The sequence below is a fragment of the Ranitomeya imitator genome, chromosome 5 (genome assembly GCF_032444005.1).
Source record: "Ranitomeya imitator isolate aRanImi1 chromosome 5, aRanImi1.pri, whole genome shotgun sequence".
Lineage (NCBI taxonomy): Eukaryota > Metazoa > Chordata > Amphibia > Anura > Dendrobatidae > Ranitomeya > Ranitomeya imitator.
In genome coordinates this window covers 196,465,133-196,483,408 of record NC_091286.1, presented here as the reverse complement: position 1 = coordinate 196,483,408, position 18,276 = coordinate 196,465,133, and the positions used below count along the sequence as shown (strand labels likewise).

The window sequence follows — 18,276 nt, the reverse complement described above, 5'->3', positions numbered from 1 at the left end:
TTACCTTTCGAGCTAGAAGAAGTCAAGCTTTGGGAAGAGATTCCCAAGGTTGATGTTCCGGTGGCAAAGGTTGCCAAAAAGACAGCCATTCCATTTGAGGACTCTCCAAATTTGCGGGATCCTATGGATCGGAAGGCTGATATACTGCTTAAAAGGGCTTGGGAATCCTCTGCAGCCCTAATTAAGACCAACATAGCAGCTACCTCGGTAGCCCGATCTATGTATCTGTGGATGAGTCAATTGGAGGAACACCTTTCCAATAAGACCCCCAGGGCCGATATATTAAGCTCCCTTCCTATAATGAAATCTGCTACGGCCTTCCTATCCGACATGTCGGCTGAATCGGTCAGATTTTCAGCTAGGAATGGTTCCCTATCCAATGCGGCTAGAAGGGCAGTATGGCTAAGATCCTGGTCAGGGGATAATGCCTCAAAAACCAAATTATGTTCTATTCCTTTCTCGGGGGCTAGGGTTTTCGGACCTTCTCTAGATACCATCCTAGAGTCAGCCTCGGATAAAAAGAAAGGTTTTCCAGAGGACAAACCAAAAAAGGGTCAGTCCTTTCGGAGAGGTTTCCCCTTCAGGAGACAATCTGATTACAGGGGAGGAAGATCCAACAGAGGATTCAGTAGAGGTTCCCGCTACCAGGGCAATAGAAGCAGGAACTTCTTCTTTAGCCCATCTTCAAAGCCTAAGACACAATGACGCCACATTTATAGGTGGAAGGCTCCGCCACTTTGTGGAGAATTGGGCCCGAATCACCCAGAATCAATGGGTTCTTCGGACTGTGTCAGAAGGTTACAGCATAGAGCTTTCCTCTCCTCCTCCGGACAGATACATCGGTCCTACGATAGTCTTGCAGGGCTCTCCCATGATGTTAGACCTAGAGGACATGCTTTCCTCAGGGGTCATAATCCCAGTACCATCGCTAGATGTAGGTCGGGGTCACTATTCTTCCCTATTTTCTATAATGAAACCCTCCGGCGACTCACGCACAATAATAAACTTGAAACCTCTAAATGCCTGGGTCAGGTACAAGAGGTTTCGCATGGAGTCCATTCGCTCTGCAATCCTCTTAATAGATCGTGACGCTGTGATGTGCACTCTCGACCTCAAGAGTGCCTATTATCAGGTCCCTGTTCACCCATCATCTCAGAAACTTCTGAGGTTTGCGGTGGCGCTGCCGTCCGGGACCTGTCACTACCAGTTCCAGTGTCTTCCGTTCGGACTTGCCTCGGCACCTCGGGTATTTACAAAGCTGGTGTCAGAAATTGTCGCTTTCCTGAGAAACCAAGGGATCAAGATAGTTCCATATCTAGACGATTTTCTCCTGATCGCAAGTACACCAGAGATTCTGTCAGATCACAGGACCCGAACGGTGACACTGATGGAACGATTAGGATGGATCATAAATTGGCAGAAATCCGACCTGAATCCAGAGTGCGAAAAGATCTTCCTGGGAGTATGTCTGGATTCAAGAAACAGGATATCCCGGCTACCCGAGAACAAGTTGGAGGCGATCCAGATACAGATCAGGCTTCTATTAGAACGCAGAGCATCGATAAGAACGGCCATGAAGGTACTAGGTCTGATGACGGCCTGCATACCGTGTGTAAGATGGGCTCAGTTCCATTCAAGACCTCTGCAGAGGTTAATCCTTTCCACGTGGGACCGTCGTCAGTCTTCTCTGGACAGTTCTTTAAAGCTGACGTATCCAGTACGAAGATCTCTACTCTGGTGGAGTCAACCAGAGAAGCTAAGAATCGGGGTGTTTTGGTCTACCAGTCCCTATGTAGTGATAACTACAGACGCCAGTGCCTGGGGCTGGGGTGCCCACCTGAAGGGCAGGATGCTACAAGGGAGATGGCCAGCAGACATCATTCACAACTCCTCCAACTTCAAAGAATTGTATGCCGTTTGGGAGGCGTTAAGAAGGAACCAACACACCCTCAGAAATTGTCATGTCAGGATACTATCCGACAACGTTACAGCGGTGTCGTTCCTGAAACATCAGGGAGGCTCAAGACACTATCTGCTTCAGGAGCTGGCGGGAAGAATATTCCGCTGGGCAGAAGATTCGGTTCTATCCATCTCTGCAATCCACTTAGAAGGCTCGCAAAACACCATAGCGGACTATCTGAGCAGGAGACGAGTGTTTGCAACAGAGTGGGAACTCAATCAGGAGGTCTTCCAGGATCTTTGTCTTCACTGGGGAACTCCCAGTATAGACCTATTTGCAAACAGGAGAAACTCAAAGGTCTCAAGATTCTTCTCGCTGAACCCTCAAGATCTCCCAGAAGGGATAGACGCTCTGAGCCAGGAGTGGACAGAACCTCTCTCTTATGCATTTCCGCCTCTAGCACTGATTCCAGCCGTGCTCAAGAAGATCAAGGAGGATCAGGCTCGGGTCATATTGATCGTACCATTTTGGCCGAGAAGGAGCTGGTTCTCTCTCTTGCTGGATCTGGCAGTAGAGAACCCAGTAGAGCTTCCTCTCAGAGCAGATGTAATCCATCAGGGTCCGGTGTACCACCCAAGCCCAGAGAATCTCCATCTCTCTGCATGGATCCTGAAAGGAGCATCCTGAAGGCTAGAGGGCTATCAGATCAGGTGATCTCTACTATAAAATCCTGCAGAAAGCCAGTCACATCGGCAATTTACCTGAAGATCTGGAGACGTTTCTGTCTGGAGGGTGGCAGGTCTGAGGTTACGGCAGGTGCTCCCGACTTACCTAGAATTTTAGACTTCCTGCAGGCCGGGTTTGATAAAGGTCTCAAACCTAGCTCTCTGAAAGTGCAGATTTCGGCACTTAGTTCTTTTCTTGACTACCCCCTAGCATCTCACCCGTGGATAGTCAGGTTTATCAGAGCCACCCAGAGGTTGCGCCCTACTATTAGACAGATCTCGCCATCCTGGGACCTAAATCTGGTCCTCAGATTCCTCTGTAAAGATGTTTTCGCCCCGGCCGAAAATATGCCCATTTCTGTACTCACTCGTAAAACAGCATTCCTAGTGGCAATTACTACGGCTAAAAGAGTGGGGGAAATCCAGGCCCTATGTATTAGGGACCCTTACCTTCAGATTAGAGAAGATAGTCTAGTTCTTAGATTGGATCCCTCCTTTATTCCAAAAGTGGGGTCAGTAAAAAACAGAAATCAGGAGATCGTGCTACCATCCTTCTGTAATAATCCGGCTAATGAGAAAGAACGAGCCCTTCATTCCCTCGATGTCAGACAGGCGGTTCTAGACTACTTAGCAGCCACCAACTCATGGCGTATCGACCCGAATTTGTTTATTTTGTTTGGAGGGAAGAATAAGGGTAAGAAGGCTTCTAAAGCTTCTATTGCTCGTTGGATCACTTCGGTGATCTCCGAGGCTTATCAGTCTGAAGGGCTTCCTTCTCCAAGGGGTCTTCACGCTCATTCTACTAGAGGGATAGCTACTTCGTGGGCTGAGAGAGCAGGTGCATCTCTTGAGCAGATCTGTAAGGCAGCCACTTGGGCTAGTGCTAATACATTTTGTAGACACTATAAACTTGATGTTCTGTCTGGTCAACATACGGCATTTGGGAGAAGGGTTCTCCAGGCAGTAATCCCACCCTAAGGAGGTGCTTTGGTACTCTCCAGGGTGCTGTCAGGAGGGACGTCCTGGAAAATAGGTATTAAGCTTACCGTTAATTATGTTTCCAGGAGTCCATACTGACAGCACTGGTAGTAGTACTGAGATCCTCTATGTATGATGCCTGACATAAGATGTATTATGTTCTGGTATAAAATGTATGCATGTTATTATATGAGTAAATATGTTTATGACTAATCTAATGTGTGTGTATATATATATATATATATATATATATATATATATATATATATATTGTTTCTATTTAAAAAGTCTTTTTTTCTGCATGTCCATGAGGTGGTTCTTGTTACAACACTGAGGATTGGGGGTGGGACATGCCCTTTTGAACTCTCGTGTGTTTCCTGTCCCAGCAAAGGGGGAGGAGGACGTCCTCCAGGGTGCTGTCAGTATGGACTCCTGGAAACATAATTAACGGTAAGCTTAATACCTATTTTTTTTCTCATAAATGTACACTCTGCACCCCATCTTGAGAGTGTACATTAACCCCTGACCTTGGGATATTTCGTTTTTCCGTGTTCGTTTTTCACTCCCCTCCTTCCCAGAGCCATAACTTTTTTATTTTTCCGTCAATTTGGCCATGTGAGGGCTTATTTTTTGCGGGACGAGTTGTACTTTTGAATGACATCATTGGCATGTCGTGTACTAGAAAACGGGAAAAAAATTCCAAGTGCGGTGAAATTGCAAAAATGCAGTCCCATTCTTTTTTTTTTTCTTTGGCTTTTTTGCTAGGTTCACTAAATGCTAAAACTGACCTGACATTATGATTCTCCAGGTCAGTACGAGTTCATAGACACCTAACATGACTAGGTTATTTTTTACCTAAGTGTTGAAAAAAAATTCCAAACTTTGCTAAAAAAAAAAATTTGCGCCATTTTCCGATACTCGTAGCGTCTCCATTTTTCATGATCTGGGGTCGGTTGAGGGCTTATTTTTTGCGTGCCGAGATGACGTTTTTAATGATAGCATTTTGGTGCAGATACGTTCTTTTGATCGCCCGTTATTGCATTTTAACGCAATGTCGCGGCGATCAAAAAAACTTAATTCTGGCGTTTCAATTTTTTTCTCGCTACGCCGTTTAGCTATCAGGTTAATGCTTTTTTTTAATTGATAGATCGGGCGATTCTGAACGCGGTGATACCAAATATGTGTAGATTTGATTTTTTTTATTGATTTATTTTGATTGGGGCGAAAGGGGGGTGATTTAAACTTTTATATTTTTTTTTTTATTTTTTTCACATTTTTTTTAACTTTTTTTTTTTACTTTTGCCATGCTTCAATAGCCTCCATGGGAGGCTAGAAGCAGGCACAACGCGATCGCCTCTGCTACATAGCAGCGATCTGCTGTTCGCTGCTATGTAGTAGAAAATCAGGTGTGCTGTGAGCGCCGACCACAGGGTGGCGCTCACAGCTACCGGCGATCAGTAACCATAGAGGTCTCAAGGACCTCTATGGTTACTATTCTTAAGCATCGCCGACATCCGATCATGTGACGGGGGTCGGCGATGCCGTCATTTCCGGCCGGATGCGGTAGTTAAATGCCGCTGTCTGCGTTTGACAGCGGCATTTAACTAGTTAATAAGCGCGGGCAGATCGCGATTCTGCCCGCGCCTATTACGGGCACATGTCAGTTGTTCAAAACAGCTGACATGTCCCGGCTTTGGTGCGGGCTCACCGCTGGAGCCCGCATCAAAGCGGGGCTTCTGACCTCGGACGTACTATCCCGTCCGAGGTCAGAAAGGGGTAATGTGAAAAAAAAAAATCGACTTTTTTGAATTTACCAAATGGCTGCAATGAAACAAAGAGTGAAAAATTTAAAGGGGTCTGAAAACTTACCGTCCCTGCACATGGATTGGACAGTTGCATGGCGTCGGTTGCATTTTTCTTCATAGCCTGTTATGTGAGAGCACATCTGTGCATGGGTAACTTCTCCGGTCACTGGCTGTGTCAGTGAAGGAGGGCTAGCTTACCTATTGGAAAAAGCAGATAGCAAGCCTTCTCACCCAATGGTGATGACATGTGGACACAGGAAACTCCTGCATCAGGCCAACAGAAGAAGTGGCGCTGGTCCTGGGAGCAGTGGGGACATTCATGGTGTTTGGTTACACGGGTATAATAATAAGTACTATACAGTTTTATCAAGAACGAATCTAAGCATATATGATTTTGATCCATTAAACTGTTACATTTGTTTCTACCTTCTTTTACAACTAGGTCAAAAAAGACTAACTGAAGATAATGGAGATCATATGGGAAATTGTAGTGTAAAGAAGCTAAAACGAAACCACAAGTCAATGTCAATAAGTCAAGTCAATAAGAGGAAAATGAGTAAGTTTATTCAAGTTTACTTTTTGCTAGAATTATGTGATAAAAATGTTTAGTCATCTAACATCAAATTGTCAAAGTGTTTTTATTTCTATATATTTTATGTTGTTTTTATATCATGTGCGCACTGTAACAGATTTTAATGAGCTAAGCTAATTAGTGCACTTGGGTTCACCGGATAGACAACATAAGAGGTCACTTTCCAAAACTATGCATCATGAGCGCGCAGACACCTGAAACGCGTTGATGCGGGTCATGTGTATTTTTATCGCTGACTGTGCATGTCTTCCGAATTGCTTATGTGAATAAAGAATCACAGTTCGTGGATCTGGAGTCTCTTTATTTTGCAACCACAAGTAGACCTTTGTTTTTCTTTGTCAGGTCCAACCACAGTGCTATTTTGGTTGATTGCCTCAGAGGTTCCATTGTGGATGAAATATTTAGTGCCCTGATGAAATACAATAATAGAGTTTAAGGTGGCATATTTCTCCTTGTGGAGAGTGCAAGGCCAGCTTTAGGAGACTTATGGGTCATGCAATGCTCCTCTGGAAATTTAAATTTGAAAATGGCCTCTTCAGACAGGAAAAGGACTGGAACTCTAGTGCCACCTATTGGATGTAAGATTCCTAATAGTCAATATTGACTCTTCAATGAACCTTACCACATGAGTTGGGACACATATATGAAACTCTGGCCCGCGAGCCAAATCTGACCCTCAGGGTGAGTATATTTGTCTCGTAATGCCGGGCAGTTCTCCCCTCCCGCCCGACATCGCACTTTCACCCTGTATCATACTTTCAACTTATATCGGCATCCGAGATGTCTATACAGTTGAAAGCAATCATGGAGGAGCACGCATCAACTGATGCTCCCTCTCCAATCATTCCCCCTCTGACGCCTAAACGCAACGCATGATGACATTATTACAACGCGCCCAGTGTACCGAGATGTTCAGAGGATCTGATTATACCATAAAGAGACCAGAGCAGTGGGGTAACAGGCAAAGGAGAGGGGGTTTTTTTGTAATGTGATGCCCATTTAAGTGTATGAAGCTCTATATAGGGCTCATTATACTTTATGGAGCACTAAGTGGGGCCATTATACTCTATGGAGAACTATATGCGGCCCTCTATACTGTATGGAGTACTATGTGGTGTCCATTATACTATATGAAGCACTATGTGGGACTATTATACTGTATGGAGCACAATGTGGGGCCATTATATACTATGGAGCACTATATGCGGCCCTCTATACTGTATGGAGTACTATGTGGTGTCCATTATACTATATGAAGCACTATGTTGGACTATTATACTGTATGGAGCACAATGTGGGGCCATTATACGCTATGGAGAACTATATGCGGCCCTCTATACTGTATGGAGTACTATGTGGTGTCCATTATACTATATGAAGCACTATGTTGGACTATTATACTGAATGGAGCACAATGTGGGGCCATTATACGCTATGGAGAACTATATGCGGCCCTCTATACTGTATGGAGTACTATGTGGTGTCCATTATACTATATGAAGCACTATGTTGGACTATTATACTGTATGGAGCACAATGTGGGGCCATTATACGCTATGGAGAACTATATGCGGCCCTCTATACTGTATGGAGTACTATGTGGTGTCCATTATACTATATGAAGCACTATGTGGGACTATTATACTGTATGGAGCACAATGTGGGGCCATTATATGCTATGGAGCACTATATGCGGCCCTCTATACTATATGGAGTGCTATGTGGTGTTCATTATACTATATGGAGCAGTATGTGGGGCTATTATTGTTAGAATCTGTTTTGTTTTTGACTATCCGCCATCTTGTTGTGGTTTTCTGGCTGCTGGTCTTTTTCCCCTGGTGCTGGGTTGCCTTAGGTCAGGTGATTGTATCACCCTTTATTACCCAGCGCCTGCCTCCCATTCCTTGCTGGACAACAGTGTTAATCCGCTAGAGTTCTGGCTAGGTGCTTTGATAGCTTTCTGTGTTTGATATTGTGCAGTTCTGGGATCTCTGGTTATGCTATCCTTAGTTTCTATTTTCAGTTGGTTTCTGCAACCGTCTCTGTGTTTTCAATTAGGAGGTGACCTGTTTTTATACTCAGTCCTTGGATCTTTCAGGGACCTCCTTCCCCCTGTCTATAGGTCTTAGCTTGAGTTTAACCTAGGATCGTCAGTGGGTCTATTCGCAAGGAATGGGTCGCCTACTCCATCGTAGGGTGTCCGCCTAGTCTCAGTGCAGGGTCAGTTTTCCCCCCTTCTATTCTAGTTCTGTGTTGCAGTTCCGTAACAATTATACTGTATGAAGCACTATAGCTCGTGTCCATTTTGGTGTAGTTGGTATAAAATGGACTCCAGACTCCTAAAATATGTAATAATTGGGTACAGTAGTTCAGTACAGGATTTGCTGTACATTTTTTTCATGAGAATTTGGGAAAGTTATAAAGTGTCCTATAAATGTCTGTTCTGTTCGTGATCTAAGGATCTGGGATTTTAGTTGACCCAAATTTGTGCTGTGGCTGTGGGTCATCATATCATGTGTGTGGAAGGTACTGTGGAACAATTCACTGTTGGGGTATCATACTGTGTTTGGGGACACTTTTGTTTGCTATCTGTATTATTCAAGTTTTTTTAACCTTTGTTATTACATATTTAAACTAGATTGGGCCATATGCTTTTTACTGCTCTTACATAACCTATTCCATTATTTTATTCTAAGATCTATTAAGTAAAATGTACTTTGTTCACGGAACAATCCCTTTTATGTTTGTTTCCATATAAAAAAATTCATTGTTATAGTTAATGATAAGGTAAAACTTTTAATAAATATAAAGGTTGGCTTGCGACTTTGTCCAAGCTTTTAATTTTGGCCCTCCTTGAGGTGGACATCCCTGACTTAGGATAAGAAGTCAAATCAGAATCTCCATTTGCAGACATTTTTTTTCAGGGTGATTACCTTACGCTGGCTTGGCACTTTCTACAAAGAGAAACATTTACCCTTACCTCCCTAGTAAGAGGCCTCACATAGTTAAATCAAGTCTCTTGCTTTGCACTGAAGAGGAGCAAACACCCCAAAACATGTTTGGAAATTGATTTTTCGGTTTGGCTTCTTATCTTAAGTCATGTGGCAAGGCTTGTTTAAAGGGTCGATTTACTTTTAGTATTGCTACATCCCATAAGTGGTGCTAGAGTTAAAGGGGTTGTCTGCTACTAGGACAACCCCTTCTTGATCAAAATGGTTGGCACCTCTCGTGCTGGCATTGTTCCCGTGGTGTCGGCACTGTCGGTCCCAGGGCTCTCGTGCGGTTGTTGTGACACCAGCACCCACTCAGCACCGGCGTCACTATCTCTGCCTTCAGAAAAATCGAGCATGAAGAGGAAGCCTGGGCTGCAGCTGATCTTGGACTTGTTCTTTCTGCTCAATTGTACAAGAGGCGGGCGCTGATTGGGCGCTGTCATCACATGTCACAACAACCGCATGAGAGCCCCAGGACCGCGTGTGCCGACACTGCAGGAAAAGCGCCAGCATGGGGAGTGAGTATAGGCTCTATTACTTTATGGGGGCCAAGCGAGGGGTATGAGAAGGAGGCTATAGCACATTAACAAGCACAATTATTTTTATCTTCTTTTGTTTTTTCAGCTAATACCAGTGATAGTGAAGACTTTTCCGCTGGTGAACTTCAGACTTCAAAGTCATGTTCTAGTGTAGCATCAAAACATGCCAAAATGTCATCTGGATTGTCTGCACAAGAAAAATATGTGAAAAACAAAGAGAGAGAATCTTTTCAGAAGGAATATAGTGATTGTTTACCTAAAGTGTACAAGTGGAGTTTCCAGTTATGTATGTATATATTTTTTTGTATTATTAATTTAGTGTACTTTAGATTGTGACAAGTACAGTAGCTTTATAAGTAAATGCACCTTTTGAGTAGGCTAACAAGAAGTTATCTTGATTTTCATCTAGTAGAAGTTAATATGGGATGTTCTTTGTGTGGAGCCTGAGTTTGGGGATTTAGTGCATGGAAAAAGTTTCTACATTTCCCTTGCATGCTTCTTTTTCAAATGCTCAGTGTTCTCACCAAAATTGTGTGCCCACCTCTTCACTGATAGAGTAACCCCTTGTCAAGATATGTGACATTCACACATTAAAGGGAATCAATCACCAGGTTTTTACTACTTTATCAAAGAGCAATATAATGTAGGAGCAGAGATTGTGATTACAGCAATGTGTCACTTACTGGGCTGCATAGTGTACTTTTGATAAAGTCACTGTTTTATCAGCAAGAGATTATCATTAGAAGACTAGTAAACTTGCTGCAGCCAGTAGTTCTCCATTTTCATGAGCTCTGCATAACCCCGCCCACCTCTGATTGTCAGCTTTCTGCCTATGCAGAGTAAACCTGCCAATCAAGAGTGTGGGCAGGGTTATACAGAGCGCTGCATTCAGAGAACTGAAAGAACTTTAACTTTAACCCCTTAATCCCATATGACGTACTATCCCGTCCAGGTGACCTGGGACTTAATTCCCAGTGACAGGATAGTACGTCATATGCGATCGGCCGCGCTCACGGGGGAAGCGCGGCCGATCGCGGCCGGGTGTCAGCTGCCTATCGCAGCTGACATCCGGCACTATGTGCCAGGAGCGGTCACGGACCGCTCCCGGCACATTAACCCCCGGCACACCGCGATCAAAGATGATCGCGGTGTGCCGGCGGTGCAGGGAAGCATCGCGCAGGGAGGGGGCTCCCTGCGGGCTTCCCTGAGACGATCGGTACACGGTGATGTACTCACCGTGTACCGAGCGTCTTCTCCCTGCAGTCCCCTGATCCAAAATGGCCGCCGGGCTGCATCCGGGTCCTGCAGGGAGCACTTCCGGGTCAGGATCAGGCTGCAGCTGCAGCTCTAATCCTGCCCGGCTGTATGTAAGATCACCGATCTGACAGAGTGCTGTGCACACTGTCAGATCGGTGATCTGTGATGTCCCCCCCTGGGACAAAGTGAAAAAGTTAAAAAAAAAATTTCCACACTTGTAAAAAAAAAAAAAAAAAATTCCTAAATAAAGCAGAAAAAAAAAAATATTATTCCCATAAATACATTTCTTTACCTAAAAAAAAACAAAAAAACAATAAAAGTACACAGATTTAGTATCGCCGCGTCCGTAACGACCCGACCTATAAAACTGGCCCACTAGTTAACCCCTTCAGTGAACACCGTAAGAAAAAAAAAAAAAAAACGATCCAAAAAACAACGCTTTATTATCATAACGCTGAACAAAAAGTGGAATAACACGCGATCAAAAAGACGGATATAAATAACCATGGTACCTCTGAAAACGTCATCTTGTCCCGCAAAAAACCAGCTGCCATATAGCATCATAACCAAAAAAATGAAAAAGTTATAGTCCTCAGAATAAAGCGATGCCAAAATAATTATTTTTTCTATAAAATAGCTTTTATCGTATAAAAGCGCCAAAACATTAAAAAAATGATAAAAATGAGGTATCGCTGTAATCGTAGTGACCCGAAGAATAAAACTGCTTCATCAATTTTACCAAACGCGGAACGGTATAAACGCCTCCCCCAAAAGAAATTCATGAATAGCTGGTTTTCGGTCATTCTGCCTCACAAAAAATCGGAATAAAAAGCGATCAAAAACTGTCACGTGTCCGAAAATGTAACCGATAAAAACGTCAACTCGTCCCGCAAAAAACAAGACCTCACATGACTCTGTGGACCAAAATATGGAAAAATTATAGGTCTCAAAATGTGGAGACGCAAAAACTTTTTTGCTATAAAAAGCGTCTTTTAGTGTGTGACGGCTGCCAATCATAAAAATCCGATATAAAAAACGCTATAAAAGTAAATCAAACCCCCCTTCATCACCCCCTTAGTTAGGCTAGGTTCACATTGTGTTAATTGGTTAACGCTAACGGACAGCGTTGCACGGCGAAAATGTCACAATTAACGCCGTGCAACGGGTCCGTTAGCACAACCATTGACAGCAATGTGATTTTCGGGTGTAGCGCATCGCTAGAGCGTGCCATTTTCAGCTCGCGCTAGCAAGGTGCCATTCTTTTGTGGCGCGCCTCAGACGCTGCTTGCAGCGTCCGCGGCGCGCCCGAGGTCCGATCGTTAACGCGACCACTAAACACGACACCTAAAAAGACATTGCGTTAGCGCAATCCGCTAGTGCTAAACGGATTTCCCTAACGCAATGTGAACCTAGCCTTAGGGGAAAATAATAAAATTTAAAAAAATGTATTTATTTCCATTTTCCCATTAGGGTTAGGGCTAGGGTTAGGGCTAGGGTTAGGGTTTGGATTACATTTACGGTTGGGATTAAGGTTGGGATTAGAATTAGGGGTGTGTCAGGGTTAGGTGTGTGGTTAGGGTTACAGTTGGGATTAGGGTTAGGGGTGTGTTTGGGTTAGGGTTTCATTTATAATTGGGGGGTTTCCACTGTTTAGGCACATCAGGGGCTCTCCAAACGCGACATGGCGTCCGATCTCAATTCCAGCCAATTCTGCATTGAAAAAGTAAAACAGTGCTCCTTCACTTCCGAGCTCTCCCGTGCGCCCAAACAGGGGTTTGGGTATCATCGTACTCGAGACAAATTGGACAACAACTTTTTGGGTCCAAGTTCTCTTGTTATCCTTGGGAAAATAAAAATTTGGGGGGCTAAAAATCATTTTCGTGGGAAAAAAAAGGATTTTTTATTTTCACGGCTCTGCGTTGTAAACTGTAGTGAAACACTTGGGGGTTCAAAGTTTTCACAACACATCTAGATAAGTTCCGTGGGAGGTCTAGTTTCCAATATGAGGTCACTTGTGGGTGGTTTCTACTGTTTGGGTACATCAGGGGCTCTGCAAATGCAACGTGACGCCTGCAGATCAATCCATCTAGGTCTGCATTCCAAATGGCGCTCCTTCCCTTCCGAGCTCTGCCATGCGCCCAAACAGTGGTTCCCCCCCACATATGGGGTATCAGCGTACTCAGGACAAATTGAACAACAACTTTTGGGGTCCAATCTATTCTGTTACCCTTGTAAAAATACAAAGCTGGGGGCTAAAAAATCATTTTTGTGAAAAAAAAAAAGAATTTTTATTTTCACGGCTCTGCGTTATAAACTGTAGTGAAACACTTAGGGGTTCAAAGTTCTCACAACACATCTAGATAAGTTCCTTGGGAGGTCTAGTTTCTAATATGGGGTCACTTGTGGGGGGTTTGTACTGTTTGGGTACATCAGGGGCTCTGCAAATGCAACGTGACTCCTGCAGACCAATCCATCTAAGTCTGCATTCCAAATGGCGCTCCTTCCCTTCCGAGCTCTGCCATGCGCCCAAACAGTGGTTCCCCCCCACATATGGGGTATCAGCGTACTCAGGACAAATTGAACAACAACTTTTGGGGTCCAATTTATTCTGTTACCCTTGTAAAAATACAAAGCTGGGGGCTAAAAAATCATTTTTGTGAAAAAAAAAGAATTTTTATTTTCACGGCTCTGCGTTATAAACTGTAGTGAAACACTTAGGGGTTCAAAGTTCTCACAACACATCTAGATAAGTTCCTTGGGAGGTCTAGTTTCTAATATGGGGTCACTTGTGGGGGGTTTGTACTGTTTGGGTACATCAGGGGCTCTGCAAATGCAACGTGACTCCTGCAGACCAATCCATCTAAGTCTGCATTCCAAATGGCGCTCCTTCCCTTCCGAGCTCTGCCATGCGCCCAAACAGTGGTTCCCCCCCACATATGGGGTATCAGCGTACTCAGGACAAATTGGACAACAACTTTTGGGGTCCAATTTATTCTGTTACCCTTGTGAAAATACAAAACTGGGGGCTAAAAAATAATAACTGTAGTGAAACACTTGGGGGTTCAAAGCTCTCAAAACACATCTAGATAAGTTCCTTAGGGGGTCTAGTTTCCAAAATGGTGTCACTTGTGGGGGGTTTTAATGTTTAGGCACATCAGGGGCTCTCCAAACCAACATGGCGTCCCATCTTAATTCCAGTCAATTTTGCATTGAAAAGTCAAATGGCGCTCCTTCCCTTCCGAGCTCTGCTATGCACCCAAAAAGTGGTTTACCCCCACATATGGGGTATCGTCGCACTCAGGACAAATTGCACAACAACTTTTGTGGTCTAATTTCTTCTCTTACCCTTGGGAAAATAAAAAATTGGGGGCGAAAAGATCATTTTTGTGAAAAAATAAGATTTTTTATTTTTACGGCTCTGCATTATAAACTTCTGTGAAGCACTTGTTGGGTCAAAGTGCTCACCACACATCTAGATAAGTTCCTTAAGGGGTCTACTTTTCAAAATGGTGTCACTTGTGAGGGGTTCCAATGTTTAGGCACATCAGGGGCTCTCCAAACGCAACATGGCGTCCCATCTCAATTCCAGTCAATTTTGCATTGAAAAGTCAAATGGCGCTCCTTTCCTTCCGAGCTCTGCCATGCGCCCAAACAGTGGTTTACCCCCACATATGGGGTATCGTCGCACTCAGGACAAATTGCACAACAACTTTTGTGGTCTAATTTCTTCGCTTACCCTTGGGAAAATAAAAAATTGCTGGTGAAAAGATTATTTTTGTGAAAAAATATGATTTTTTATTTTTACGGCTCTGCAATATAAACTTCTGTGAAGCACTTGTTGGGTCAAAGTACTCACCACACCTCTAGATAAGTTCCTTAGGGTGTCTACTTTCCAAAATGGTGTCACTTGTGGGGGGTTTCAATGTTTAGGCACATGAGGGGCTCTCCAAACGCAACATGGCGTCCCATCTCAATTCCTGTCAATTTTGCATTGAAAAGTCAAATGGCGCTCCTTTCCTTCCGAGCTCTGTCATGCGCCAAAACAGTGGTTTACCCCCACATATGGGGTATCGTCGCACTCAGGACAAATTGCACAACAACTTTTGTGGTCTAATTTCTTCTCTTACCCTTGGGAAAGTAAAAAATTGGTGGCGAAAAGATTATTTTTGTGAAAAAATATGATTTTTTATTTTTACGGCTCTGCATTATAAACTTCTGTGAAGCACTTGTTGGGTCAAAGTGCTCACCACACCTCTAGATAAGTTCCTTAAGGGGTCTACTTTCCAAAATGGTGTCACTTGTGGGGATTTCAATGTTTAGGCACATCAGGGGCTCTCCAAACGCAACATGGCATCCCATGTCAATTTTGCATTGAAAAGTAAAATGGCGCTCCTTCCCTTCCGAGCTCTGCCATACGCCCAAACAATGGTTTACACCCATATATGGGGTATCAGCGTACTCAGGACAAATTGGCCAACAATTTTTGAGGTCCAATTTCTTCTCTTACTCTTGGGAAAATAAAAAATTGGGGGCGAAAAGATCATTTTTGTGAAAAAATATGATTTTTTATTTTTACGGCTCTGCATTATAAACTTCTGTGAAGCAATTGTTGGGTCAAAGTGGTCACCACACATCTAAATAAGTTCCTTAGGGTGTCTACTTTCCAAAATGGTGTCACTTGTGGGGGGTTTCAATGTTTAGGCACATGAGGGGCTCTCCAAACGCAACATGGCGTCCCATCTCAATTCCTGTCAATTTTGCATTGAAAAGTCAAATGGCGCTCCTTTCCTTCCGAGCTCTGTCATGCGCCCAAACCGTGGTTTACCCCCACATATGGGGTATCAGCGTACTCAGTACAGATTGTACAACAATGTTTGGCATCCATTTTATCCCGTTACCCTTGGTAAAATAAAACAAATTGGAGCTGAAATAAATTTTGTGTGAAAAAAAGTTAAATATTCATTTTTATTTAAACATTCCAAAAATTCCTGTGAAACCCCTGAAGGGTTAATAAACTTTTTGAATGTGGTTTTGAGCACCTTGAGGGGTGCAGTTTTTAGAATGGTGTCACACTTGGGTATTTTCTATCATATAGACCCCTCAAAATTACATCAAATGAGATGTGGTCCCTAAAAAAAAATGGTATTGTAAAAATGAGAAATTGCTGGTAAACTTTTAACCCTTATAACTCCCTAACGGAAAAAAATTTTGGTTCCAAAATTGTGCTGATGTAAAGTAGACATGTGGGAAATGTTACTTATTAAGTATTTTGCGTGACATATCTCTGTGATTTAACCCCTTCCCGACCATTGACGCATACGCTGCGTCATGAAAGTCGGTGCCATTCCGACCCATGACGCAGCATATGCGTCATGGAAAGATCGCGTCCCTGCAGATCGGGTGAAAGGGTTAACTCCCATTTCACCCGATCTGCAGGGACAGGGGGAGTGGTAGTTTAGCCCAGGGGGGGTGGCTTCACCCCCTCGTGGCTACGATCGCTCTGATTGGCTGTTGAAAGTGAAACTGCCAATCAGAGCGATTTGTAATATTTCACCTAAAAAACTGGTGAAATATTACAATCCAGCCATGGCCGATGCTGCAATATCATCGGCCATGGCTGGAAACACTTATGTGCACCCACCCCACCCCACCGATCGCCCCCCCGGCCCCCCGATCTGTGGTCCGCTCCCCTCGGTCCTGTGCTCCGCTCCCCCGTCCTCCTGTCCGCTTCCCCCGTGCACCAATCACACCCCCCGCGCTCCAATCAAACCCCCCCGCACTCCGATCCCCCCCCGTGCTCCGATCCACCCCCCCCCCCGCACAGCGATCCCCCACCCCGTGCTCCAATCCTCCCCCGTGCTCCAATCCTCCCTCCCGTGTTCCGATCCACCCCCCCTCCCCATGCTCCGATCCACCCCCCCGTGCTCCGACGCCCCCCCCCCCCCCCGTGCCCTGATCTCCCCCCCCCTTATACTTACCTGGCCGCCCGAGGTCCGTCCGTCTTCTTTCCTGGGCGCCGCCATCTTCCAAAATGGCGGGCGCATGTGCAGTGCGCCCGCCGAATCTGCCGGCAGGCAGATTCGTTCCAGAGTGAATTTTGATCACTGAGATATAACCTATCTCAGTGATCAAAATAAAAAAAATAGTAAATGACCCCCCCCTTTGTCACCCCCATAGATAGGGACAATAAAAAAAATAAAGAATTTTTTTTTTTCACTAAGGTTGGGGTAAGAACTAGGGTTAGGGGTAGGGTTAGGGTTAGGGGTAGGGCTAGGGTTAGGGCTAGGGTTAGGGCTAGGGTTAGGGCTAGGGTTAGGGCTAGGGTTAGGGTTTCGGTATGTGCACACGTATTCTGGTCCTATGCGGATTTTTCCGCAGCGGATTTGAAAAATCCACAGTGCTAAACCGCTGCCGATTTATCGTGGATTTACCGCGGTTTTTCTGCGCATTTCACTGCGGTTTTACAACTGCGATTTTCTATTGGAGCAGTTGTAAAACCGCTGCGGAATCCGCAGAAAGAAGTGACATGCTGCGGAATGTAAACCGCTGCGTTTCCGTGCAGTTTTTCCGCAGCATGTGTACAGCGATTTTTGGTTCCCATAGGCTCACATTGAACTGTAAACTCATGGGAAACTGCTGCGGATCCGCAGCATTTTCTGCAGCGTGTGCACATACCTTTAGAATTAGGCTATGTGCACACGGTGCGGATTTGGCTGCGGATCCGCAGCAGTGTTCCATCAGGTTTACAGTACAATGTAAACATATGGAAAACCAAATCCGCTGTGCCCATGGTGCAGAAAATACCGCGCGGGAACGCTGCGTTGTATTTTCCGCAGCATGCCAATTCTTTGTGCGGATTCCGCAGCGTTTTACACCTGTTCCTCAATAGGAATCCACAGGTGAAATCCGCACAAAAAACACTGGAAATCCACGGTAAATCCACAGGTAAAACGCAGTGCCTTTTACCCGCGGATTTTTCAAAAATGGTGCTGAAAAATCTCATACGAATCCGCAACGTTGGCACATAGCCTTAGGGTTCGGTTGGAATTAGGGTTGTGGTTAGGGTTAGGGGTGTGTTGGGGTTAGGGTTGTGGTTAGGGGTGTGTTGGGGTTAGGGTTGTGATTAGGGTTACGGCTACAGTTGGGATAAGGGTTAGGGGTGTGTTGGAGGTAGAATTGAGGGGTTTCCACTGTTTAGGCACTTCAGGGGGTCTCCAAACGCAACATGGCGCCACCATTGATTCCAGCCAATCTTGTATTCAAAAATTCAAATGGTGCTCTCTCACTTCCGAACCCCGACGTGTGCCCAAACAGTGGTTTACCCCCACATATGGGGTACCAGCATACTCAGGACAAACTGCGCAACAATTACTGGGGTCCAATTTCTCCTGTTACCCTTGAGAAAATAAAAAATTGCTTGCTAAAACATCATTTTTGAGGAAAGAAAAATGATTTTTTATTTTCACGGCTCTGCGTTGTAAACGTCT

General features: G+C 44.5%; 1 protein-coding gene across 2 annotated transcripts in view; it reads left to right on the top strand.

Annotated features, from left to right (window-relative positions):
* The window catches only part of ARID4B (AT-rich interaction domain 4B), a 402,063-nt gene that overhangs the window by 353,564 nt on the left and 30,223 nt on the right, over positions 1–18,276 (top strand). For both annotated transcript variants that reach the window (XM_069769485.1, XM_069769484.1), the window contains exons 21-22: positions 5,851–5,964; positions 9,618–9,818. In XM_069769485.1, the coding sequence (XP_069625586.1) occupies positions 5,851–5,964; positions 9,618–9,818 (315 nt within the window). The remainder of the gene's footprint in view (positions 1–5,850; positions 5,965–9,617; positions 9,819–18,276) is intronic.